At 40.0% G+C, this 23,087-nt stretch overlaps 1 protein-coding gene across 5 annotated transcripts in view; it reads right to left on the bottom strand.

Moving 5' to 3' along the window:
• Positions 1-428: 428 nt before the first annotated feature.
• CBX5 (chromobox 5) overlaps positions 429-23,087 on the bottom strand; it is a 40,549-nt gene continuing 17,890 nt past the window's right edge. For 4 of the 5 annotated variants that reach the window (XM_074225746.1, XM_074225744.1, XM_074225745.1 and 1 more), the window contains 4 exons: positions 22,448-22,626; positions 17,412-17,598; positions 13,217-13,317; positions 429-11,370 (listed from right to left, as the gene is read on the bottom strand). In XM_074225746.1, the coding sequence (XP_074081847.1) occupies positions 11,220-11,370; positions 13,217-13,317; positions 17,412-17,598; positions 22,448-22,584 (576 nt within the window). In that variant the 5' untranslated portion in view covers positions 22,585-22,626 and the 3' untranslated portion in view covers positions 429-11,219. The remainder of the gene's footprint in view (positions 11,371-13,216; positions 13,318-17,411; positions 17,599-22,447; positions 22,627-23,087) is intronic. The other variant, XM_074225748.1, reaches the window with a different exon arrangement.

Below are 23,087 nucleotides of genomic sequence, written 5' to 3'. Positions count from 1 at the left end.
AACTACCAGCACCTCTGATTCCTTCATAAAGCTAAACAAGCCATCTTCCACATAGCCAGAGAAATTCCTTACCATCCTGCTCAAAATCTTCAGTGACTATTACCCTGAGAAGAAAATATAAATTCCTTAGACTGGTCCTTAAGGCTCTCCATTAGGCTAAAATATATTACTCTACATTTTGTGTACTTTACTTTTTTTTTTTGGATGAGGAGTTAATGAGTTTCTCTAGTTTAGCTTTATTGAAGGGGTGTTTAGCTTGGCCTGGAAGGATCACATTTGAACTCCTTTTTTCCTCTCCCCCCCCTTTTTTTTGCAAGGCAAATGGGGTTAAGCGGCTTGCCCAAGGCCACACAGCTAGGTAGTTATTAAGTGTCTGAGACCAGATTTGAACCCAGTTACTCCTGACTCCAGGGCTGGTGCTTTATCCACTGTGCCACCTAGCCACCCCTGTACTTTACATTCTTGCTCAAAAGTATTCTTTCCTCAAATTTTTCCTAAGTTTTTTCCTGATCTTTCTTTGCCCCAATCACCTTCTTCCATTATGCGTGTGTGCGTGTGTGCCATAATCCCTTGGTAGGTTCTTTGAAGCCAAGATCCTTAAATATTTTCTTCTATGTATTGTATTCAATACAGTGCTTTGAAGCATAAGGGACACAACATATTCACTGAATATTTGAATTGTGATGTCCTGAGCTTTAGTCCTGCTTTGGTCAGATGCTTGTTTATTCTTAAAATGAGGAAGATGCATGTTCTGAGGAGGTGGTGGTGGGTGGGAGCAGGAGTTTTTAACTTTATGTCCTGGACCCTTTGGCAATCTTGTCTATTGACACCTCAGAATTATGTTTTTAGGTCTTTGTTCATATTATTTATTTAAGGCAATGGGGTTAAGTGGCTTGCCCAAGGTCACACAGCTAGGTAATTAAGTATCTGAGGGCAAATTTGAACTCAAGTCCTGACTCCAGGGTTGGTGCTCTATCCACCACGCCACCTAGCTGCCCCTTTGAGAATTGTTTTTAAATGGACAAAATACATAGGATTACAAAGGAAACCAATTATTAAAACATGTGCCCTAACCTCAGATTAAAGAACATTTTGCTATGGCGTCCCTCCAGAACCAATATTCTATATTTGGAGTTCTGTCTTCAGAGAAGGGCATCAAGGAGACCCCATGGGAACTGGGTGGGAAAAAGAATTCAAAGGAGGAAAGAGGCCAGCATTCCAAGACTAGAAAAAACAGGATATGAATAATGTCCTGAAGGGTCTTACTCTGAAATGGACCAAATGGCCCTCCCATCCCAGGTTTATGGAGTTTCAAGCCATAAAGCCAGCTAACCTACAGATGTCTCCATAAGACTTTACGAGTCTAGGCCAGGGTGACACTATGAGCAGTAAGATGAGAGGAAGGGGAGAAACAACTTGGAAGCATCGAGAAGGAGTAGGGGAGTAGATTTGGAAAAGCTTGTCAAGAAGTGGATCACAGTATGTGTGGGTTGCAAGGCAAGCCTATCCCTCACTCTCCCAAGAATTCCTGCCCACCTCTTAAGATGCTAGAACACATCATAGGCCTATGGAGAGCAGCACATTCTTAATTATCCACATTTGAATTATCTGTAGCATATGTTTACTTCTAAGCTGGCATCTCACTGCCACCCAGTAGGTTCTTGGCTATGTTCCTCAACAGCTAATGTGCACTTGGGGAACGGAATCATTCTGATATTTTCTCAAATAAAGCAAGATTGTAACTTAACACAAAAAGGAAATGTATTCCATAGCCAAGTAGATAGTTTATTCTTTTTTGTGTAATACATGTTGCCTTCTACTTATAGCCAACTACCTGGGAGCTCAATATTCTAACTGGGTCCACTTCTTCCCTCATCAGAAGAAACTTGGTTGGTATTTATCTTATTTCTACCTCATATCTTTATATCTTTGTGGGTAGAGTTTGTCAGGTTCATCATCATTTCTCCAAAATAGAGCCTGGCATCTCAGAAGACACACAGCATTAAGTGTAGTATTCCTCAGGTTGTGGCCACTCTAAAAGACAATGAACCTTTTTAGAAGTCTTACTGGGTTTCTAGCAACTGTGGTAGGATACAACATAATGTGAGCAATAGAAGGGGCACATGTTGGCCTGGTCTCTTTAAAATATTACCCAACATACAGATTTGAAAAGCAACCATTTATTAGAACCAATACAAGAGTATGAAAAGAGGGAGAAAAGGAGGAAGGTCGTGGAAGGGGAGAGAATGAGGTCTGCGTTGATGTCAGTTGTGGAAACACATAAATGCCTATTTTTAAACATTTACATTTAAAAGGTGTAACATACATCATTTTCCTTAAAAAAAAAAATTAGCCAGATTCGGCTGAACTCAAACCAAGGAAGCACACCCCAAACTCCCCCACAAAACAATGTCCATTGAAAATTCAATCTCCCATTTTCCATCCAGACATCTGGCTCCAAACTGTGATCCAATCTGTTTTGGATGGTACAGAAAGCCCTTGAAGCATGGTGCCGAGAGATGCTTCAGCCTCTTGGGCCAGCCTGGCTCCCAGTCTGGGGGAATGGCTGGGAGGGATCATGAAGCCATTTCTAATTGAAGTTCTAATTCCTGGCCTGTGACAGCTGAGCACTGCTGAGCACTCTCCATCATCCAGACTTTCCAAGAGCTGTGCTGGGTGGGCATTTCCGATGCTGGGTGAAGAGTAGGGAGCAAAGTCCGTGTAACACAAAAAGGAACATGTAACAGCAGCAAGGGGCCGAGACCTTGTGCTTTTTCATGGGTCACAGATGCAGGGTTGAGGTTAAGGGAAGGGAAAAAAATGAGTCTTGTTGGGTATGGGAAGTGGATGAGCCCCCCAAAACTGATCAAGGGGTGAAGCCCATAAGCCCATGTCTGGGAAAACAAAATGGGGTCCAGAGAAGTCATTCCAAACCAGACCAGTAAAAACAATGTCAGGTCCACACTGTGAACCCAGAGGAAGAGAGATAATAGATGCTGAATAAAATGGCTTGGATGAAATATTAGGGGAGCATCAACACTCTAGTTTGGGAGTGTTAAAAGTAACAATACTCTAAGAATGGTTATTTCCAATGTGGCAATATACATATTCTTCCCTTACATAGGAAATAGGAAGGGGAGGCACACAAGATTCCAGGAGGAAGCTTGGGAACGGATTCCATAAAGATGGTGGTAAGGATGTTGCTGTCCTAAGATCAGATCAGTTGTAAATGTTTGGATATAGTCAAGAAAGAATGGAATTAAAAGTGTTGAGGTCATTTATGCTCCTGGGGCAGCCTGGGCCTCTGGTCTTAGCCCATAGATTTTAGAGTCCAAATACAAGAGCAACACCCCCACCTTCTCTGTGGAAAGACGAGTGCCTCCCCCTCTTACAATTCCACAATTATTTCTTGGCTATTAGACTCCCAACATTTATAAAAACACTGTCAACATCTGAATTAGCAGCTTTGATGAAACGGTGACTAGAGACAGAGGAGTATGGGATACACAAAAAATTGGCCTGGGTTGCTAAGTCATTCCACTCTCTGAGTCAGTTCAATGAGGACTAAAGCCTGGGCCAGGCTTAGACTTCAGCTCCCAGCATCCTCCATCTAAAGATCCTAAAGTACTTTTTGAGCAATTGGCAATGCCTCACACCCCTGTGAGGTAGGTCAGTATTATTGCCCCCATTTAGCAGATGGGGGAACTGAGGCAGTGAGAGAAAATGACTTGCCCAAGGTCATTCATTATGAGTCAGTTGAGGGGGGTCAGCAGACACCAGATCTAGCATCCACACCCAAGTCCTGTGCCATGTCCTACTACATTACTTCCTAGAATGGGCCTTGAATGATAGAAATGTGTGCAGGTATATATCCCTTTGCACAAAAACAGATTCTCAAACAAAATACTAAGCACCTGCCAAGCACCTGGAATGGTTAAGGAGCTATAGGACACAAAAGATTAGTCCGTGCTCATAGGAACCTTCTAGGAAAGCTATGCATGTTTTTTGTTTTGTTTTGTTTTTTAGGAAAACAAATATTTTAGACTCAGCAAGTATTGGTGTCCCCCCCCCCCCCGTTTTGCTATTTAAAGAACCCTCTGGTAAGGTGAAAAATTATTTCCCTACCCCCATTCAACTCTGATGCTTTTAACACCTACTATTCTGTATGATCAGGTTTGCTTAAATCAACACAAATCTACCCTATGGGCTGTGGGTAGAATGAGGTCACTGATCCTGTAGGTGCTGAAGGGAAGAGCTTCCGAATCAGAAGCCAGTGTGTGAGCAGATGCTTCTTCTGAGGAGGATGAAGAACCTGACAATGGTGGACAGTGGTGGTTTCTACAGTGCTCTGAGCTGCCAGGTCTTTCAAGAAGGCTGGTATCAGATCTCCGTACAAAGTAGAGCAGGGCAAGGATTGCAGCAAGCAACACTGTCAGGTCTAAGCAGCCTTTCTCCTTCTCTGAGAGAAGATTCCCTTCTTTCTATAACATCTCACCTTCAATTACTGTGGCATTCTCAAAACAACTAAGATCAAAAATATGTAAATACAGTTGACCAGCTTTCAAATTTACTTGAGGTCTTTGACCTAAAATTTGTTAACAGGGGGTTCATCTAGTTCAACCCTTTTCTAAAACATGAATTCTGGTCTACAACAACCTAGATTCCAAGTGGTCAACCAGTTTCAACTTGAATTTCTCCAGTGATGGGCAGCACACTAGTTCATGAGGCAGTATATTTCTCCCCAACTACACACAGTATCTTGTTTCATTCTTTCCTTCTCAAGCAATCATTTAGGAAAAGATAGAAGATATAAAGAGCAGCTATTCTCGGTTCTTTAGATAGCTCTGAATGTTGAAGTTAAGAAATATCTATGACAAAATATCATTTCCATAGGTTTGGCTTAGAAATTAATGTTTTAAACTAGGAACCAACCAGAGCAAGTCTCAAAAAAAGGTGGCTAACATGTCAAACTCATTGAGATGAGAATTTCTGTCTCTAAATTCCTCAGTGTTCTTATTCATATGGATCTACTCGGGAAACACTAGTTCCAAAAACTCAACTAAACAAATTCCTGCAAGCTCTAAAAGTGAACACTTTTGAATTGGATATTTGAAACAAGAATGACCTAGCTGGTTAGTTTCTGGCTGTGGGGAGGATAATATCCTTTTTAAAGAATGAGCTGGACTTATTTGGGCTTGCATCAGACCTCACAGGTCACACCCCAAAACAGAGCATAATGAGATGGGAAGTTCATTGGATTCAATCTGGCCTAATTTCTCGATAATAGTTTTCTATTAGATTTTCCGATTAATACTGATGCTCTTACTGAGCCTGTGATAATGAGGTTTTGATCTATTGTGACATTAATGACTACAATCAGTTGACTTTGAAATGTCTTAATTAATGACTTCTTTCTGTGTAGGCTGCCTTTGAGCACAGGTTTCTACAATGACTGCCCTCACCTTCCTCAACACCTTGTTTCAAAATTCCTTCCCTTGAAAACCTCATAGGCAATGGATCCTAGGAATGCTGCCTCCCACAAACTTTAAAAGTTAGATGGAAAAGATTGCTCCAGAAGGGCAATATGAAAAAGATGGGGAGAAAAAGGGCAAAAGAACATGTGTTTACTGTGAGGTGAAAACCACCCCTTAGGAAATAACCAGCCACTGATGACATTTAAAGCAGCAATGACACAAGCTGAAGAAACTTATTTTGATAAATGAGGTAGATTAAAACCCAAGAAATTCAGCTGAAGTAAAAAGAAACTTGAAATATTTTTGCAACCTTCACCCATTCAAAGAGCAGAGCAGCTTACTTGTAGCTAATCCACATTCCCATTTACCCTCTTTCCTTCTTGTTTTCAGGCCTTCTAATCACTCTTAAAAATTCTATCAAGGAAAGGAATTTGTAAGAGTACTGAATAGTTCTGGTAAAAGGTCAAATATAAAATGTTCTAATTACCTACCAAAGGGAACACTCAACTATTCAACAAAATAGATGCTTTTTAACAACAAAGATATTAGCTCAAATGAGGTTTGGGTAAATCTGGCAGTTATTGAGCATCTCTCATATACAAAGCACTATGCTAGATATTATGACAGGCACAAAATAAAGTGTGGGGCAAAGTCCCTGTCTGTAAGGAAATTCTTCAAAAGAAGTGTTATCTTTCCAATTCTGCCCTGAATGACCCTAAGTCATGGAGATTCAACTGTATCAGGAACTTCTTCAGTCAAGACTCAAAGTTGAGACAAGGGTCAAGGACTCCCATTTCATCTAGAAGCTGTTAAATCCTCTCTTCCAGAATGAAAATATTTTCTAACCGTCATTTTTTTCTTTTAGAAGAGAACAAATGGTCTATGACCAGCTAAGCACAACTGAGAAGAACAAACCACTCATGAAAAGACCAATGCCATAGGCTGAATTCTGCTTGGGAGTTAATGTTCCTCTATTCCAGGGTTACAGGCCAAGAAAACACCTGATAGAAACTTATCTTGCAAACAGATGCCACTGGTAACAAAGGACTAGTCAAGAGAATAATGGATCAGGGCAGATCCATCACCACAACTGGAGAAAATAAAAAAAAGTCTTCAAATGTAGACTTTACCAACAGAAGGTTAGTGATTAAATGCAAATCACTGCTGCTCTAACCAGAGTTCTCTGACTCATGAATACTCCCATCTGGTCCATAAGGCACGCTTTCATCACCTCAAAACTTTGATAACTTGGGCCCTGAGGAGATAAGGCCAAAAATACCTTAAGGAACATGTAAGATTAGAAATATGAAGGGTTTCTCTACAGCGGGAAGGACTGAACTTGGTCTCTCTCCCTGTAAAGGGAGGTAGTAAATGCACTCCAGCAGCAGCTTTCAATCCAGACCACCAAGAATCTAAGGCAAGGCTACAAATGAAAAGACTGCAATCTGAGAAATGAACAAGCCACACTACTCACCTGTCCTAATAGTGGGGCAGTAAAGTCAGTGTGAGCTGTTATGAAGCTTCCTATATGCTCTCAGGTAGAATAGACAACCCTTTAGCAAGGTTGGCAAGTTTTTAGTTTCCTTTAGCCCCAAATCCAAGCCTCAAAATAATTAGTGAATAGCTTTCCTCTGCCCCTCCCCCACTCCACCCCCCCAAATCCCTTGTCCTCACTCCCTTACTAAACCTAGAGACACCCATCACCTACCTGGCATAAACATAGACTCATATTTGCCCAGAGACAGATTTCCATAAAGACCCAAATCCAAGGGATTAAGAATGACTATCACCATTTTGGAGGACCTAGTCCTACTATCTAACTTGCACCTACTCTACACTGTAGTGGTTAAAATCCATCATTTCCTTAGGGTCAAGAAAAACACAAGAAACAGGCCTGAGTGACTCCTAATGCATTTGGCACAAGTGTTTATGCACGCCCAAATCTTTATGATTTGGTCTGATGAGAAGAGATGACAGTAGGATGGGCTGCAAGAGAGCAGGAGTGAATAGAAGCAGTTAAGAGGGTGAGATTCTTCCAAAGATGTGAATTAACAGTCCAGGAAAGGCAGACCTTAAAGATAACATCCACACACTCTGATGGGTTCACAACTAAGCCCACCTTCAAGAAAAAGACCAATTTGCACTAAGACTAAAGAGATGCTGATGATCCCTCCCTTGGCAATGATGGACATCACTCAAATTTGGACCTGTAGAGCTAGAGCAGACTGGGTGGCTTATACTGACTCCCAAACCAATTAGCACTACTGAGTAAATTAAGAGGAAGAAAGAAGGCCCACCTTTTCCTTCATGGCTTCTTGGTGTTACCAACTTCTGGCTCTTACACAATAACATAAAGGTCATTAGGGATAATACTGCCTCAACTCTGGGGTATTAACTACAAAGATGGATAATATGGTGTCTCAAATGTCAATATGCTCTGAACTTTGGAAGAGAGTAGTTGACAAAGTTTAGGCAGACATGATCTTCTTGTCCTGCCCTGCACATCAAGGAATTCCTTCTTCACAAAACATCAAGACCTATGGCAACATTGCAACCCTCTGCCAGCCCCAAGTGCCATCCACCAAACAGGTTATTGACCACCAAGCAAACAACTAAAAGTCTGAAGCAAATGATTAATGACAATCTAGAAACACAAGTTTCACTTGGCTCCAGAATGGTCTAGATTGATTACAGGATTTGTTCCCCACCTATTGGGAAGTCACCTTCAGGATCCTCTGCATCAGAATCATGGAACCAAACTAGAGAGATTGGGTACAACTCAGATGATCTAATCACAATTAATCATATTTTTATATGACAATTACTTTTTAAATTCATAAATTGCTTTCTTAAAATTTTAACATTATCTATCACTTACATTAAAAAAAAACCAAACAGGAAAAATGCCAAAGAGTGTAAGGAGAGAGTAGGAATCTCTTTGATTTAAGATAATCCGAGTGTTGGGCAATCATGAGGCTAGCAGCTTCCTCAGACAAGAACTGGATTTCTGTATAGAAGGTGGAAAAGGATTATGTTGTTCTTCCTGAACTCAAAGGTTGGTTCTAGTCTGATTTTCCCAGTAGCTGCAACAGTTTAAGATCTCAACATGGGGGTCATCCGCCTGTCTCATGCTTTAAAAAAGAAAGAAATCAATCCTAGGATGGTGGGCAGACATCTGAGGTTGAAGCTGACAGAAATTTTATAAGAGAGAGAAGGAGGCTGACACCAGTCACCTAGCCTGTGGCTATGGCTTCCTAACATTCTTGAAAACCTAGTTATCAGAATCTAGGGTTTGGGGGGGAAGGAGGGAGGAAGAGAAAGCAATACTGGTAAAGATCCAATGTGACACTGGTATCCAACAGAACAAGGAGAGAATAAGCAGGAATGAGGTTAAGGGTGGGGATGAAAGTGGTGAGGAACAATACATTTGTCAGAAGAAAAACATCAGATTCTGATGAACATTTTATGGGTCTCCTAGGAGCTGTTCACTTTCTTTCAGAAGATCACCTGATTCAACTGTAGTAGTCAGCAGCAAGCCCAGAGGTAGCCTACCTATTTAAATGCTTCAGCCTACTAGTTTCCTGCTAAGGAGTAGGCTAATCAATGCCCTTAGGTGGTCAATTCTAGATCACTCCTTCCTCCCACCCAAGTATGACCAACACTTAATTGTTCATGTGCCTGAATTGTTTAAATCTTTGCAGTTCAGTGGAAGCAAAGGGAGAGGAAAGATGAATACTTCCAGTCACTGGAGATACAGAATTTCATGTTCTCATAAAATCACACCATCATAAATAGGGAACCAACTCAAGTGTCATCATTCCTGTCTATCAGATTGCTACAGAAAGAAAATACCTGTCTTCTCTATAGTTCAATATAGTATGGTGTTTATGGTAATTTATACAAATGTACAGAAATCAAACCAGTAGCTGAACTAACAAGAAGAAAATGAGTTCACAAATACCATGAATCAATGTATGATTTGTATATGATCTGAAATCTTTATATTACAGAAATATCTACTTCCTTTACTCTGAACATCTAGCAATGGTAGAATATTCCTGGCCAGAGAGCTAAGTGTATAAAAAATCAAAACAAAAACCAGTATCAGGGCAGCTGTTCCCTATATAGTTAAGGTTAATTCTAACATTTATTTGTATTTCTATGGAACTAGGACCATAATTAGGATTCCTAAGTTCTTGCCTTTTTTTTTTTTTAAAACTTGATCTGCTAAACCCCAAACACAGAGAAAAGTGACCTATTTATTAGGCTGGGAAGAGAAAGGTAACTCAGGATATGATCACACCACCACAGGAAACCAAAGGGGAACCTAGTTTGGGAAGTCAACAGGAGGTTGTAACAAGATGCAAATATCTAGCCACCTTTTGCCCAGCTAGTTCCTTACAAGGACCACATTCCAAAAAACAAGTAAGAAAATCCTCTAAGGAAAAAATAAAGAATAAAGACAAATGAAGGCCAAAACCAGAAAGTTAGGATATCTGGAACCTTAAACGTGATGTATCTTCATAACTGGTGCTGTAGCCAATGGGTTCTCTGAGAGCTTCCCCTTTTATCCACTTTAATGATGGTGAGTAGAGAGAATGGGGAATAAAAGAGACCTAGCTTCTCTAAGAGTGGGTAAGGAGAATAAAGAATATTGGGGGGATGGTTTGAAGCAGCTTTGGTAGTTAAAAAGAATGCTTTGGGAAGCTACATGAATTGGCAGTGATGGAAAGAGAGGGAGAGGGAGAGGGAGGGAGGGAGGGAGAGGGGGAGAGAGAGAGAGAGAGAGAGAGAGAGAGAGAGAGAGAGAGAGAGAGAGAGAACGAACGAGAACACCCAGGATCTTGGCACAAGCACCAGGTAGTCACTCACATCTACATAAATACAGATAAGAGGAAGGGAAGGGAGTAATATATATACTGCATGTTAATAATAATAATAATAAAAAAATGAACTAGGTTTCATCCCCATCCACATGCACTACAGCTAACAATTCAAACTGTTAACAATCCAGTCACTTTGGACTCTTGTGCAGAAACAAACAAAGCCTGCTAAAAGACATGAGTTTAGGGGTCCGAGGTACTTCAAGAAATATTTCGGTAATGTTTCCAGAGCCCCAAGAATTTCTATTGGGAGGTTAGGGAGCAGAGCCCACATGACCTCACTGGGCACACTGTATTCTTGGGGGTTAGGGAAAGCCTAGCAGGTAGGTAGTTGCTAGTGGCTTTATAAAAATCAGTCAAAGTATTTCCTGCAACATCTCCCAAATTCCCTATCCTATCCCAACATCTCAACTCTGAGGCCTGTTGGTCATTTAACACACTGAGTGAAACCAAATCAAATAACTAAAATGATATCATTGTAACAAAACCCTCAAATCCAATCCTGAAAAAGATCAAGACTCTAAGATGATTAAAAAGTTAAACATCATCTTCCAGATAAAGGTTGGGGTAGGGGTAGGGGTGGGGTGAGAAGAAAGGGAGGAGTCAGGGTAAAGGGAGAATGGGGTGAATTACACACAGTATGTAAATGGCTGGTCTTCACTAGAGACACATCATGAATCAGACCATCAGTTATGTTATGAGAACCAATACCAACATTTCTTCTGTGTAGCACAGTAATAAGCACATTTTTCATGGATGTGTTTAGGACAGAAGGGGTGTGGGACTGAAAGGGAAAGGGGAGGCAATGGGGAAGTTGAATGTGTTATATATACAAAGAGAAATGACAGAGGCCACCCCTGCTTTAGCTCTTGGCTGTTTCTTTCTCTTTGTTTTCCGCGTCCTCAGGATATGCATGCCACGTCAGTCTCTCTTCATAAAATGCTATCACAATCTGTGGGCATTTTACATTGGCTTCTTTTGCAAGGACCAGGTCAGCTTCATCAGTGTCCTTCCTAGAGAGAGAAAATGAGCTTGAGGATAGACAGAAAAAGTATTCAAAGTCCATGTCAATGGCAAGGAGCTTCATAGAATGAGATAAATGATGACCCTTAGTTTATGAATAGGGAAAATGTGGTTCAGGAAGGAAAATAAATTAACCCCCTGTCCTTTGTACTATTAACTTGAAATACTATTTCAAGTGAGAAAGGAAAAGTATTGGCAAATTTAAAAGGGTGAAATTCAAGAAAACACATTTCAACTATTTCATGAATCTTGCATTGTACCTAATCTCTAGGAAGAAAATCCAAGGCTGTTTGCAAGTTAAATTCAGAGTTGTTTAAATGAAAAGAACTGAAAATTTCAAGCTCATTGCTCTTATGACCTCATTACAATAGACTTGTTAAAATAACTAGAAACAAAGAATTAAGCATGAACCCCAAATTGTAGAGTCCTTGCTAAACATCCATCATTTTCTGTCACATAGGTTGTGATCTTTTAAACACAAGGTCAACGTCTAATTATTAAAAGATTGATTAACTTACTTGTGGATCATAGCTTCCTTCTGGTCATATTACAACTATTACTAGTGCCAGAGGAAGGGGGCGTGAAAAAACAAAAAGGAAATGGAAACATAATTTGGTTGATAATTACAATCTTCCTGCAATTCTTCTATATTGCTGAACTGGAGGTATCTTAGAATAATAAGCTAAAATCAGATTTGGGTTAAATGTGAATTCCAGTTATCCTACATTCTAGATGATCCTTCTCCCAGTGCCAGGGATAACCAGAACTAGTCGCAGCACCTTCATATTTTCCTTGCATTGTAATCATGATATTTAGCTGAGAGGCTAGTAAATACTACACTGTCCAGTTTGACATAAGAATCAACTACTAAACTGGGGGAAGCAAGATGTTAGGGAGAAAAAGAGACATTTATGCAGAAGAAAAGCCTACTCAGGGTAAGGGACTTTAAGCAGAAAAATCTAATAAAATCTGACTTAAAACCAAAGGGAGCAGATGTGGTTTAACAAAAGAGACTCTACTAGTTCTTCATCACAGACTGTAGCAGCTCTTTAAATACGAGACTTGATAATTTACTACCAGCTCTTTCCATCAGATAAAATATTAAGCATCCTGATTATAACACTTTTAAGGTCATTAGCTTCCTTCAGGGTACTTAAGATGGATTCCTCCAAGACTTGGAATCAGAAAAGGCTTGTCTGTAAGGGTTGCATCATAAATCATCTTGTATCTTTAAAGCAAAGCTAGAACAGAGGTGAGGGAAGTACCACACTCTCTGCTAAGAGCCATTCCCCCTTCTGGATGAGATAACTTTGGACAGCGTATTGGCCTTAATAATGCTGATTGCGTAAACAGTTGTTTTCTAATTTCATCATTTGAAAATATCTTCCTCAATAATGGTTTCAGTCAGTACTAGCTTCTCCAGGGTCTCATGATAGAGTATGACTTACTCTGATCACACACACACACACACACAAAGTTATATAATCCTACCCAAATAACAATATCACAGTTACACTGGTAAATATCATGTGCTCTATTGGACGATTTTATCCTAGTAGTGAAGCTGGAGGATTTCCCAAACCAGAACTGCACTGTCAGTAAAAAAGAAAGCAATTTAACTTGGGGAAAATTTTCTAAGAACATCTAAAGGGTTAAGGATCCCTGAGGAAGATTGATATTCCCGAGTTCAGAAATCTAGATTGTTGCTCTATTTTACATATAAATTTAAGATAATTGTTTCTCTTGTCTCCTAGAACATAGGATCATGTTTGTGGTACAGTCTCAGCAGAGACTCAGCATACGCGTGCATGTTTGAACTGAGACACAAATTCTCACCATTTCATTAGGAACATTAAGTCTCCACAGGAATCCGTTGCCCCGATGATCTTTTCTGGTTCCAGTCCTCTCTCAAAGCCCCGGGCAATATCATTGCTCTGCTACAAACATAAAAAGGAGGCATTACAATCTAGGTGAAACAATACTATCAAGTATTTCTCCGATCTACTGAGAGCAACCTAAGCTAAGCTGGAAACAGTTTCACCAGCTAAAATTACTTAAACTTCTAGGCTTGATTCCAATCAGTTGCTTTCAGTCATGTCCAACTCTTTGTGACCCTGTTTGGGGTTTCTTGGCAAAAATATTAGAATGATTTGCCATTTCCTTTTCTCTAGCTTATTTTAATGTATGAAAGCAAATAGTATTAAATGACTTGCAGAGGGTCACAGAATTTTATATTAAAAGTCTGAGGTTGGATTTGAACCCAGGTCTTCCTGACTCCAGACCTGGTGCTCTATTTATTGGGCTATCTAGTTGCCTTCAGCTTTCATTCAGTAGATCTCCATTGAGCATAGGCAATTTGTGGAACTAAGTTCTGGATCAGTGGTCCTTCTAGATGTATTACGTTTGGTACCAGATCATGAAGCATTTTATAAGGGTTGCCTTCAAAAAGTTAGAGATAGGTGCCAAATTAGTCCTCAATTCCTCTAACAATAAATTTAAACTGCATTATCAATGCCCTCCCTAAGTTTACTATCTGTTACATAATAAGTATCTATTATTTCTTCAACAATCATTTCTTTTAAACTTTTGAGTATTTTGGAATATAAAACAAGGACCATCTCCCTTAGTGATCATAGCAAATTCCAACATCTCACTCTCAACTTTCCAGAATGAAAGGTACAGACTAAAAGTCATTCTCTAATAGAGAAGTATTAAAGGAGATAAACAGCTTTCAAAAGAAAAAATGCAAAATGTCAACAACCACATAGAAAAACCAAACGCCTCCAAATTAATAATAATCAAAGAAATTAAACACCTCAGAGATTTCATCTATCATCCATCATGTAGTCCATGTATGATAAAAAAAGGAAATAGTCAATGTTGGAGAAGCTGTGGAAAAGCCAATCCTTGTAATACCATATTGGCAAAATTGTGCAGTACTAGCCATTCTAGGAAACAACTTAGAATGTCATGAGAAAAGTCACTACACCATTCATAGCCAAAGATCTTATTTACTAGGAAAAGACACACTCCTCCCCCCTCCCCAAGGAAGTCAATGACAAAAAGGTTTCAGGTACCCTGAAGTATTAAGAGGACTTTTGTGTTGTTAAGGAAATAAAAATATATGAGGAATTCATATTTGAACTGATAAAGATAAAAAGCATAACTACTAGAAAACACAAGAAAGCAGATTAAATGCAATGATACTTCTTGGATCATGAGAAATTCCACTCCTCTGCAGAAGTGGTGAACTACTGGTGTGGAATCCACTGTCAGACACAAATTACTATTTGCAATATTACTTTTCCAACAGTCACCTAACAATTAGAATGACCACAAGATTTATGGGACTAAGGTGCAAAGAAACTCACTCTCCAAATCTATATCCTATTACACTTTGTTGTCTCTGGGTCCAACTGGCCCCAGCCCCCTCCTGGTTTAGATCTTATGGTCTACATTCCAGGATGGAGATGGATGTAGAGTAGGAGGGATGAGGTCACTGTAAATTCACTAGAGGATTATCCGGAGTTTACTGAAATGCAATATTCTCTCCAGTCCCCCTCAGTTGTCAGCCAGGGTTGCAAACTTGGCTGTTGGCAAGTTGTTGGTTGAGATTCACAGACCATGAATTTTTTAAAAGCTCATTTTCAAGTCTGTTACAGGATTATAATTGTTAACCTATGGAGTAGCAACATGTAACCAGATTTGAAGAGTCTACCTGAATAAACAAAATCTCTAGTGAATCATTTTCATAATAAAATCTTTAATTTGATACTCATTTCTCTCTCTTCTGGGAGAAACAGAGCATAGAGGATTCAGAAGGTCCCAAAAGAACACTCATTTGAGAAGGAAACTCCATGGATCAAGGGGAGATGTTGGCTCTTAGAACACAGTTCTTTTTTGTGGGGGAGGGAATGAAGGGGAGAAGGTTCCCAGATGTGCACACAGCTGCTCACAGCTGGAATGCTGGCAGAGGGACTGAGCTGTAAATCATAGCAGGCAGCTGAAAACAGTTTGCCACATAGGGAGGAAGGAGGAAAAAAAATGGAAGAAAAATGTTCAAGCTGCTAAAAAGGAGTTGAGGCGAGGAAAATGCTAAAATCATCACACAGGCAGTAATCTTAAATCAGGCATAATGCCGACTAACAAATTTCTTCTGTGGTGCTTTAAGGAAAGAAATGCAATCCCCTCCTGTACCTTTAAAACATACATTCACCAATCATTTCAGCTGCCTGCCATGTGCTAGCACTACTGAGAATGCCACCAGGGCCCCCAGATGAGAGGTGAGAGGTAGAGGATGGCTGAGGGTTATTTTCAAGGTCGGCTCCATTCTGAATCTGGCTCAGCTAATACCTGAGGTCAAGCCATTCCTTTTAGTAGAACCACACAGGGTTGGGAAAGCAGCAGCTGCCAACTAATGACTTGTTAAAAAGCTTAGGGCTAGGAACCTTTGGCTTCCTAAGTATCCAAGCCTAAGATGGTTATAGGAGAATCCCCTCTCTAATCCTTGCCCTGCCATGAGAAATGAAAAGGGGGGGAGAGAAAGAGAAGGAAGACACACTGAAATCCTCAATGACATACCACTGGAGATGTTCAAACTTGTTAGAATAGGGCAGGTATGGTTCTTCAAATAAGGCAGTCAAGAGGGGAAAATATAAAGAGGGATACATTCGAAGACCCATTCTGCTTTGCAGAGCCTCATCTTTCAAATTTATTTCAATCTGAGTAAAGGTGATCTCTTTTTCTGTCCTACCAAGAAGCATGAATTACTTTGGCCTTATAATAAAGGCCATCTAATAAGGTAAATTTTTACTAAAAAATGCGAAGGGCTATAAATGTTTAAGAAATGACCTTTATCACTTTCTCAGAATAAGAATTGGTGGCTCTGTAAAGATACCTGCTTTGTTCTTATCTAAGCAGCATATGGGGAGTGAGTATGAGAGAGAGAGAGAGAGAGAGAGAGAAGGGAGTTGTGGTGTGATTAAAAACCAGAGTAATGGAGGACAAAAAAGACTTTAAACAATTGCTTTCTTCTACAGAATTCCCAAATTAGGAAGCTTCTTTCATTATGCTTTATTTCCGTCAAAGATTGCTAATGAAACAGAGTAGAGATCCATGTAGCTCTTAGCAGTGGCAATATCAAAACAATAATGTATTTTTTGTTTGTTTTGGGTTTTTTTTAGATTTTTGCAAGGCAAATGGGGTTAAGTGGCTTGCCTAAGGCTACACGGCTAGGTAATTATTAAAATTATTAAGTGTCTGACACCGGATTTGAACCCAGGTACTCCTGACTCCAAGGCTGGTGCTTTATCCACCACGCCACCTAGCTGCCCCATAATGTATTTTTTTTAAGCAAGATTTTGTATTGTCTCTCCTTTGTTTTGGGGATGGAAGTGAGAGAGCAGGGCAGTGAAGAAGAGATTCAAGTAAAGAATAGAGTATTAAGAGGATGGTTTTTCAGTTCCCTCCCAGCACTGAGCTTTTATGATCCTAAGGTGCTTAGCATAGTATGAGGCAAAAAACCAGTTTGTGATAGCTAGCAGGGAAACTGGAAGACTCACCAGATGAAAAACAGAGCCAAGCTGAAACAATACAACATGAATTTCTGGCCTAATAGTTAAATAGTATCAAAGAAGTAAAAATATCCCCCAAAAGGGCAAAGCATAATAATGACCTTTGTCACAAAGAAGGGAGGCAGAGTCAATTTTGAATATTTTCAAAGTCTTCTCCCCATCATCAAAAACTCTCCAATCCACCCCGTCCCTGGGACTATTGGAATATATTCTGCCTTGCATAGAAGAGCAGCTGAACAGTGAGCTGTGGCCAGCCTGGACCCCCATGTCTTTCTCTCTCTCTGCCAGAAGGGGGCACTAGTAGGAGACCAGATCTCTCCCTGAAAGCTCTTTGTTCCTTCAAATGATTCGCCCTGAGCCAGGGATTCTGGGAAAAGAGCTAACAGGACCAAAATCAGATCCTGCTAAACAAGTTCCAAAGAGAAATGGAAAGAGGAAGGGAAAAAAGACTCACTCACCTCTCTCTTTTTTTTTGACTTGATTTCTTCAGCACTGTTGGCGAAGCTGGATTTTCTCTTGGTGCTTTCTGACTTCTCCCGGGGCTTGTTATTTTCACCTTCCTTCATCTTTTTGTACTTTTTCATAAACTCTGAGATCAATTCAGGGCAATCCAGATTTTTCTCAGGCTCCCAGGTATTATGTTCCCTGGGATGAAAGGGAAAGAGAAAGAAAGTAAGAGTGTGAAAACTGTACCATGAATGAAGAAGAGGTGACCCAGGCAAAGATGTGATTGTAAAGATGGCCAGGAGCCCAGGCAGAGCAACTCCTGCTTGTGTCATATAGCCTCCCGCCATGTCCATCGAAAAACACCAATGACAGTGTGATAGTTTATCAACAGAGGGAGTGGTGCACACAAACATACACTCTCTCATGCGCATAAGCGTGTGAAATTCACATGGTGGACCTTAACCTCCAGGAAGTTTCTGAAATTGTTCTTTACTGGCTGAGAGAGGCTGAGTAAGCTTTCACACTAGGTAAACTAACATAAATAAATTTCATCCACCAGGATGGTGGTACAATGAATTTTTTTGCCCATTAGCCTGGCAAAGAACTCTGGTCACAGGAGTTTTGAAATAGGAATTGAAAGCACAACTGAGAAATAAGTCTCCAGCTTTCATGATTGTGTCACAAAGAAATAAAAATCACACACCTAGGAATCAGCAAGGTAAGTCAAACTAGGCACTTTCTTTTTCCCCTAACCAAATCTAGAGTAATAAAGGATCATCTTTCCTGCCACCCACACCTAGTTCCCATTAAAAGGTTGCCCTTGGGTGCTTCTTTGAAGCTTCTATTCCCAATCAAAGAAAGTACTCCAAGTAGTATAGGTTTAACAGCCTGGCCCAGTAGGTAGGGAAGTGCTGAATAAACCCCGTGGGCCCTGGAATGGGACTCCTGAAGGAAGTAAGGCAGTGATTCTGCCCTATGGTACAGATTAGAGCTCAAAAGTGCAAGATTTATGAACTAAATGTACACTGAATATCCCCTCCTCAAGTTGTGAAGTTCTTCACATCAAAATTGTCTCCAAAATTCAAAGACCTTAAAAGAGGCTGAACACTCCCAGAGGAAACTGAAATCAGTAAGGAACTTACTGAGCATTATACAAACCAGTTCTTGTATAGGCCCACATTTCTGTTTTGGGAAGACTGCAGTATCTAACCAGTTTCCTAAAGGGTTTGCTGACAAAGAGTTAACGTTCACCAAAGATCTTACTTATTCATCCTAGACTTTATATAATTTCCACATTTTGTAATCTTTAGAAAACCTTAAGTATAATTTCCAGTCAAGGTGAGGAAACTTAAAATCGCCTATCTTCTCTCTTCTCCCATAGTCTTGTATCAGAAAACTCAAGCAACCCAGTTAAACATTTACTCAAGCCCTTTATTTGGAGGAACCAAGAGTAAGAAGTAAAAAGTCACCCACATCATTATAGCAAGGACAGCATCTTACTACCATTTCTCAAGGTCTAAAGTTAATGAGTAACTAGAAATGTGGCAATGGAAAGTCTTCAATTTGGCATAATATGACAGACTTGAGTTCTGAGTACCAGACTTGGCTCAAAAAGTTTTGTGATCAGTGACCAATGACCACTCAATTCCTCTAAAATTCAATTCCCCTCTCCCTCTATAAAATTTACAAAACCCATTCCACAAGAGTCATTGTAAAAACAATACACTTATCATTCTAGAAATTGGGAAGATGAGGAAGTGAGCCTACAGTGAAAAAGTGCTACAGCAGAAAGCCAGGACTGTATGGGTATTGCCTGATGGGAATGAGACTATCCCCCTAGATTCTCACCCTATTTATCATGTGCACTTAATATCATGGGTTTAATTCATACAAACATTAGATTCATTCCTGAATCTAGTATACTCAAGAGGGATGTTGCATAGCTACCAAATTTGTTACTATTAAAACAAATCTAAGGGAGTGTGGTATAGTGCAGAGGTGTCAAATCTCCCAAGAACAACTGGAACCACATGAAAATGTAATTGGAAAATGTTTAACAAAACAACCCATTTGTTTCTCTTTGATTCTGACATCTCTGGTAGAGCAGAGAGAAAGTCAGAAAGTCAAGAAGTCTGGATTTCAGTCCTGCCTCTGACGTGTCCTGACTGTGAGACCTGGGGTAAGTCTAGGCATCTCTTAAGACTCTTCGATTTGTAGAGAGGGTGCTGTCCTGACGAGTGTTTCCTACACCAATGAAATCAAAGCTCTAGTCCTTATCCTTAAGACACATGGGACCATCTCACAGCCACTGCTACAAAACCTTCAGGTGTCCTACTGCCTCTCTGCTTAAGTACACAGTCCTTAGTCTTTAGGGCTTTAGACCTTCCACAACCACTCACTCCCATTTTGAGTTTTGAGGGTTAGGATTGCTTCTTGTCTTAGTGTCCCCCAGCACCTACTGCAGTCTCACACAGCAGATTCTTAATAAATATTTGTTGGAGTAAATTTTTGCATTTAGCAATGGCTCAAGTCTTTCTGAGGTTGAAGCCCTTTGGCTTTTAACACTCACCCAATGATGCCTATAAGAGAGTTTGAATCTGTAAATTAAAATGTCTAGTGGTTTAAAAATATTTTTAAAACAAACACTATTTAATTGAGTAATTTATCCAAGCCAATCGTAATTTTGCTTTATTAGGTTAAAATGAACATCTTTAACTTGGTAGTTGTCCAACTGAATAGTTTAGATCAAATTCTAGGAACTATAAGAGCTTTCTCCAAATAGAAGTAGGTTTTCTATTTGGTTCACTGAATCACTTCCCACTTAATCAAGTTAAGGAGAGAAACATTGGGAGTTTCTCTCTAGAGTTCTTCATCATTATAGCAATCCATTCACCCATGAACTCCAGGTCACTAGGCAGGGCTCAGGGAAAGGGTAATGGTCAGGAAATGCCTCAAGGTTAATGTTACTTTTCTCTAACCACCTAATCTGAAAGCTGCTGTCAAGCATAAAAAATCAGAACAGGGAGGATACATCTGCACCCTAGGTCTGGACATGTACCTTCTCCAGTCAGTCAGAGGAACAACTCTGGTGCCTCTCCAAGCTTTCTTTCCTCTCCCTTTCCCCCAAACCCCACTGTTTCAGCTTGCGGGTCAGAGAATCAGATATTTAAAGTTAAAAAGGATTTAAAAGACCATCTAGTTCCATTTCTCTATTTTAAAGATGAGGAAGTTGAAATCCAAGAAGGATGCATGTCTTGTGTAAGATTATACAAGCTAAACATCAGAAGTGGGATCTGAAATAGATTCCTCTTATTTTAGAACCAGAGCTTTCCCCAATGGGCCCTGAGGTCCCCCCTTCTAATTCTACCCAAAGACTGTAGCTAAAATTGCTCTGGACAGTGTTTAAGCACTCTTTTTAAAACCCCACAGTCCTGATCACGTCTAATCACCACAACATCTAGTTCTCTTCTGAGTGCTGCCCCTCTCCTGAACAAAGAGTAGTTTCAATACAGCACAGTTCAATACAATAGGTATGAATTCAAACATTTATTGATCACCTAAAATGTATTAAGGCTAGGGAATATATAAAATTTGGGATCAGGGCCCCTTGCCCTCAGTGGAGGTTATAGTTTAGTTGGGGAATAGGCAGAAGAGAGTTGGGGTAAAAGGCATAAAGAGGGCATTTTAAATGCATAAACAAAGTGTAAAAACATATCTCAAGCTTTTAAAAATCAGGGATCCTTTAAAGAGATGATCTAAAGAAATCCTTTAAAGAGTGCTTTAACAAGCACTTGTCAAATGACAGACGGGAACCTTGCTAGGTTACTGGGGATTAAAGGATATAAGGGAAAAAGGAATATAGAACATAAAATAAATACAAAATCATTTGGGGGTGGGGGAAGATGGCACAAGCAAATGTGTGGTGGAAGAGAGCAGTGGAACAGAAGTCTAAAGGACTCTTAAGAAATCTAAAAGACAGAGGTGAAGAAGGAATAGTGTGGGAGGAGTGGTGTTAGGGGAGGTGGGTTCAAATTCATTTTCCCTGGGTAAATAACAAGCATTTTCTACTCTGTAAAATGAGGGGTCTGGAAGAAATGGCCTTGAGGTCCTCTCTAGTTCTACTTCCATGATCCTAGGAGTGCATTCTATGCATGGAAGACAAGTCAGAGCCCAGTAAAGTCGCCTATTTAGCCAGAATATAAGGGTATATAAATGAGATGAATATAAAATGAACCTGGAAATATAGAGTGATGCTAGATTATGAAGGGTTTTAAAAGACAAATAAAAGAAGAGTTGTATATGATCCCAAAGGCAGGAGGGAGCCACTGGAATTTCTTGAGCATAGTCAGACTTGTTTTAGGAATATCAATTTGGCAGCAATGAGAAAGTTGGACTGGAGAGAAGACACTGGTGGCCTGGTGATCAATTAGGAGACTATTGGAAAGGTATAGGATAAGATGTCGGAGAACCTGAACTATTGTGGTTCGAATATGAGCAAAGTTTGATAACCAACTGCCTATGAAATAGCCTAAGGGAGAGGGAAGGTTAGAATTTGAGTATGAAGTTAGGAACCTATGTGACTAGGACAATAGTATGCTCTCAATAGAAAAAGGTGTTAAAAGAGGGAAGGAGTATTATGGAATGATAAGTTTTGTTTTAGACATGCTGAGTTTGAGGATTATCTAGATGTAAACCTGGACTCTCCATTCCCAGAAAAGAAAAATTCCTCATATGACTCTCTTTTCCCCCAAAGGTTTATAGTACTTAACATAAATTATTGTTTCAGAGAAAACTGTGGCAACCACACCTAGGTTGATATCTCAAGTAAACTGAAAAAAGTAAAGCAGATTCATTCATTCATTCATTCATTCATTCATTCATTCATTCATTCATTCTACTGACTACATTTCTTGACTCCCAACAATCTGAGAGGGAAAAAAAAGACCAAAAGAAACCTTTGTCAATGTAGATGCCTAAAGCACTGATGGGGGAGGGGGAGAGAGAAAGAGAGGGAGAGAGAGAGAGAGAGAGAGAGAGAGAGACTTACTCAGAGAAGCCTTTCCACTTGAGTAGATACTCCACTTGTCCCTTAACTACGCGTCTGTCTAACACCTTCTCCACGACGTACTCCTCCTCATCCTCTGAAGATGAACTATCGGCTGTTCGCTTGGTTTTCTTTCCCATAGCGCACGATGTTTCACCTGAAGGACTAAGGCCACCCAGTTCCTGCAAATGGGAAAGGCAAGGTAGTTAGGATCCAGAGTGAGAGCTTAAGCTTTTTCAATTTCTACCTCCAGGGAAACTGAGCAATTGAGTCTTACTCTCTCAAGGAACAGAGCAAGACAAGAGTTCTAAAAGGACCTCAATAGGGTCAATTACAAAAATTCTACCCTCAAACCCTTTTCTCCAGTATTCTAATTGGAGGTTCCAAAGAACCCTGAAGGCCAGTCTAGTCAGTCCTCAGCAACTGATGTTAGGAAAGTGAACACTCTTGCCTATTTTTATGTTTAAATATAAGTCAAGAAATTTTTAAAAAGTGCAGCTAGGGGGCAGCTAGGTGGTGTAGTGGATAAAGCACTGGCCTTGGAGTCAGGAGTACCTGGGTTCAAATCTGATCTCAGACACTTAGTAATTACCTAGCTGTGTGGTCTTGGGCAAGCCACTTAACCCTGTTTGCCTTGCAAAAA

The sequence above is a fragment of the Macrotis lagotis genome, chromosome 2 (assembly GCF_037893015.1).
Source record: "Macrotis lagotis isolate mMagLag1 chromosome 2, bilby.v1.9.chrom.fasta, whole genome shotgun sequence".
NCBI classification, from domain to species: domain Eukaryota; kingdom Metazoa; phylum Chordata; class Mammalia; order Peramelemorphia; family Peramelidae; genus Macrotis; species Macrotis lagotis.
Note: the sequence above shows the minus strand (reverse complement) of the source record. Positions and strands in the feature narration are given on the sequence as shown.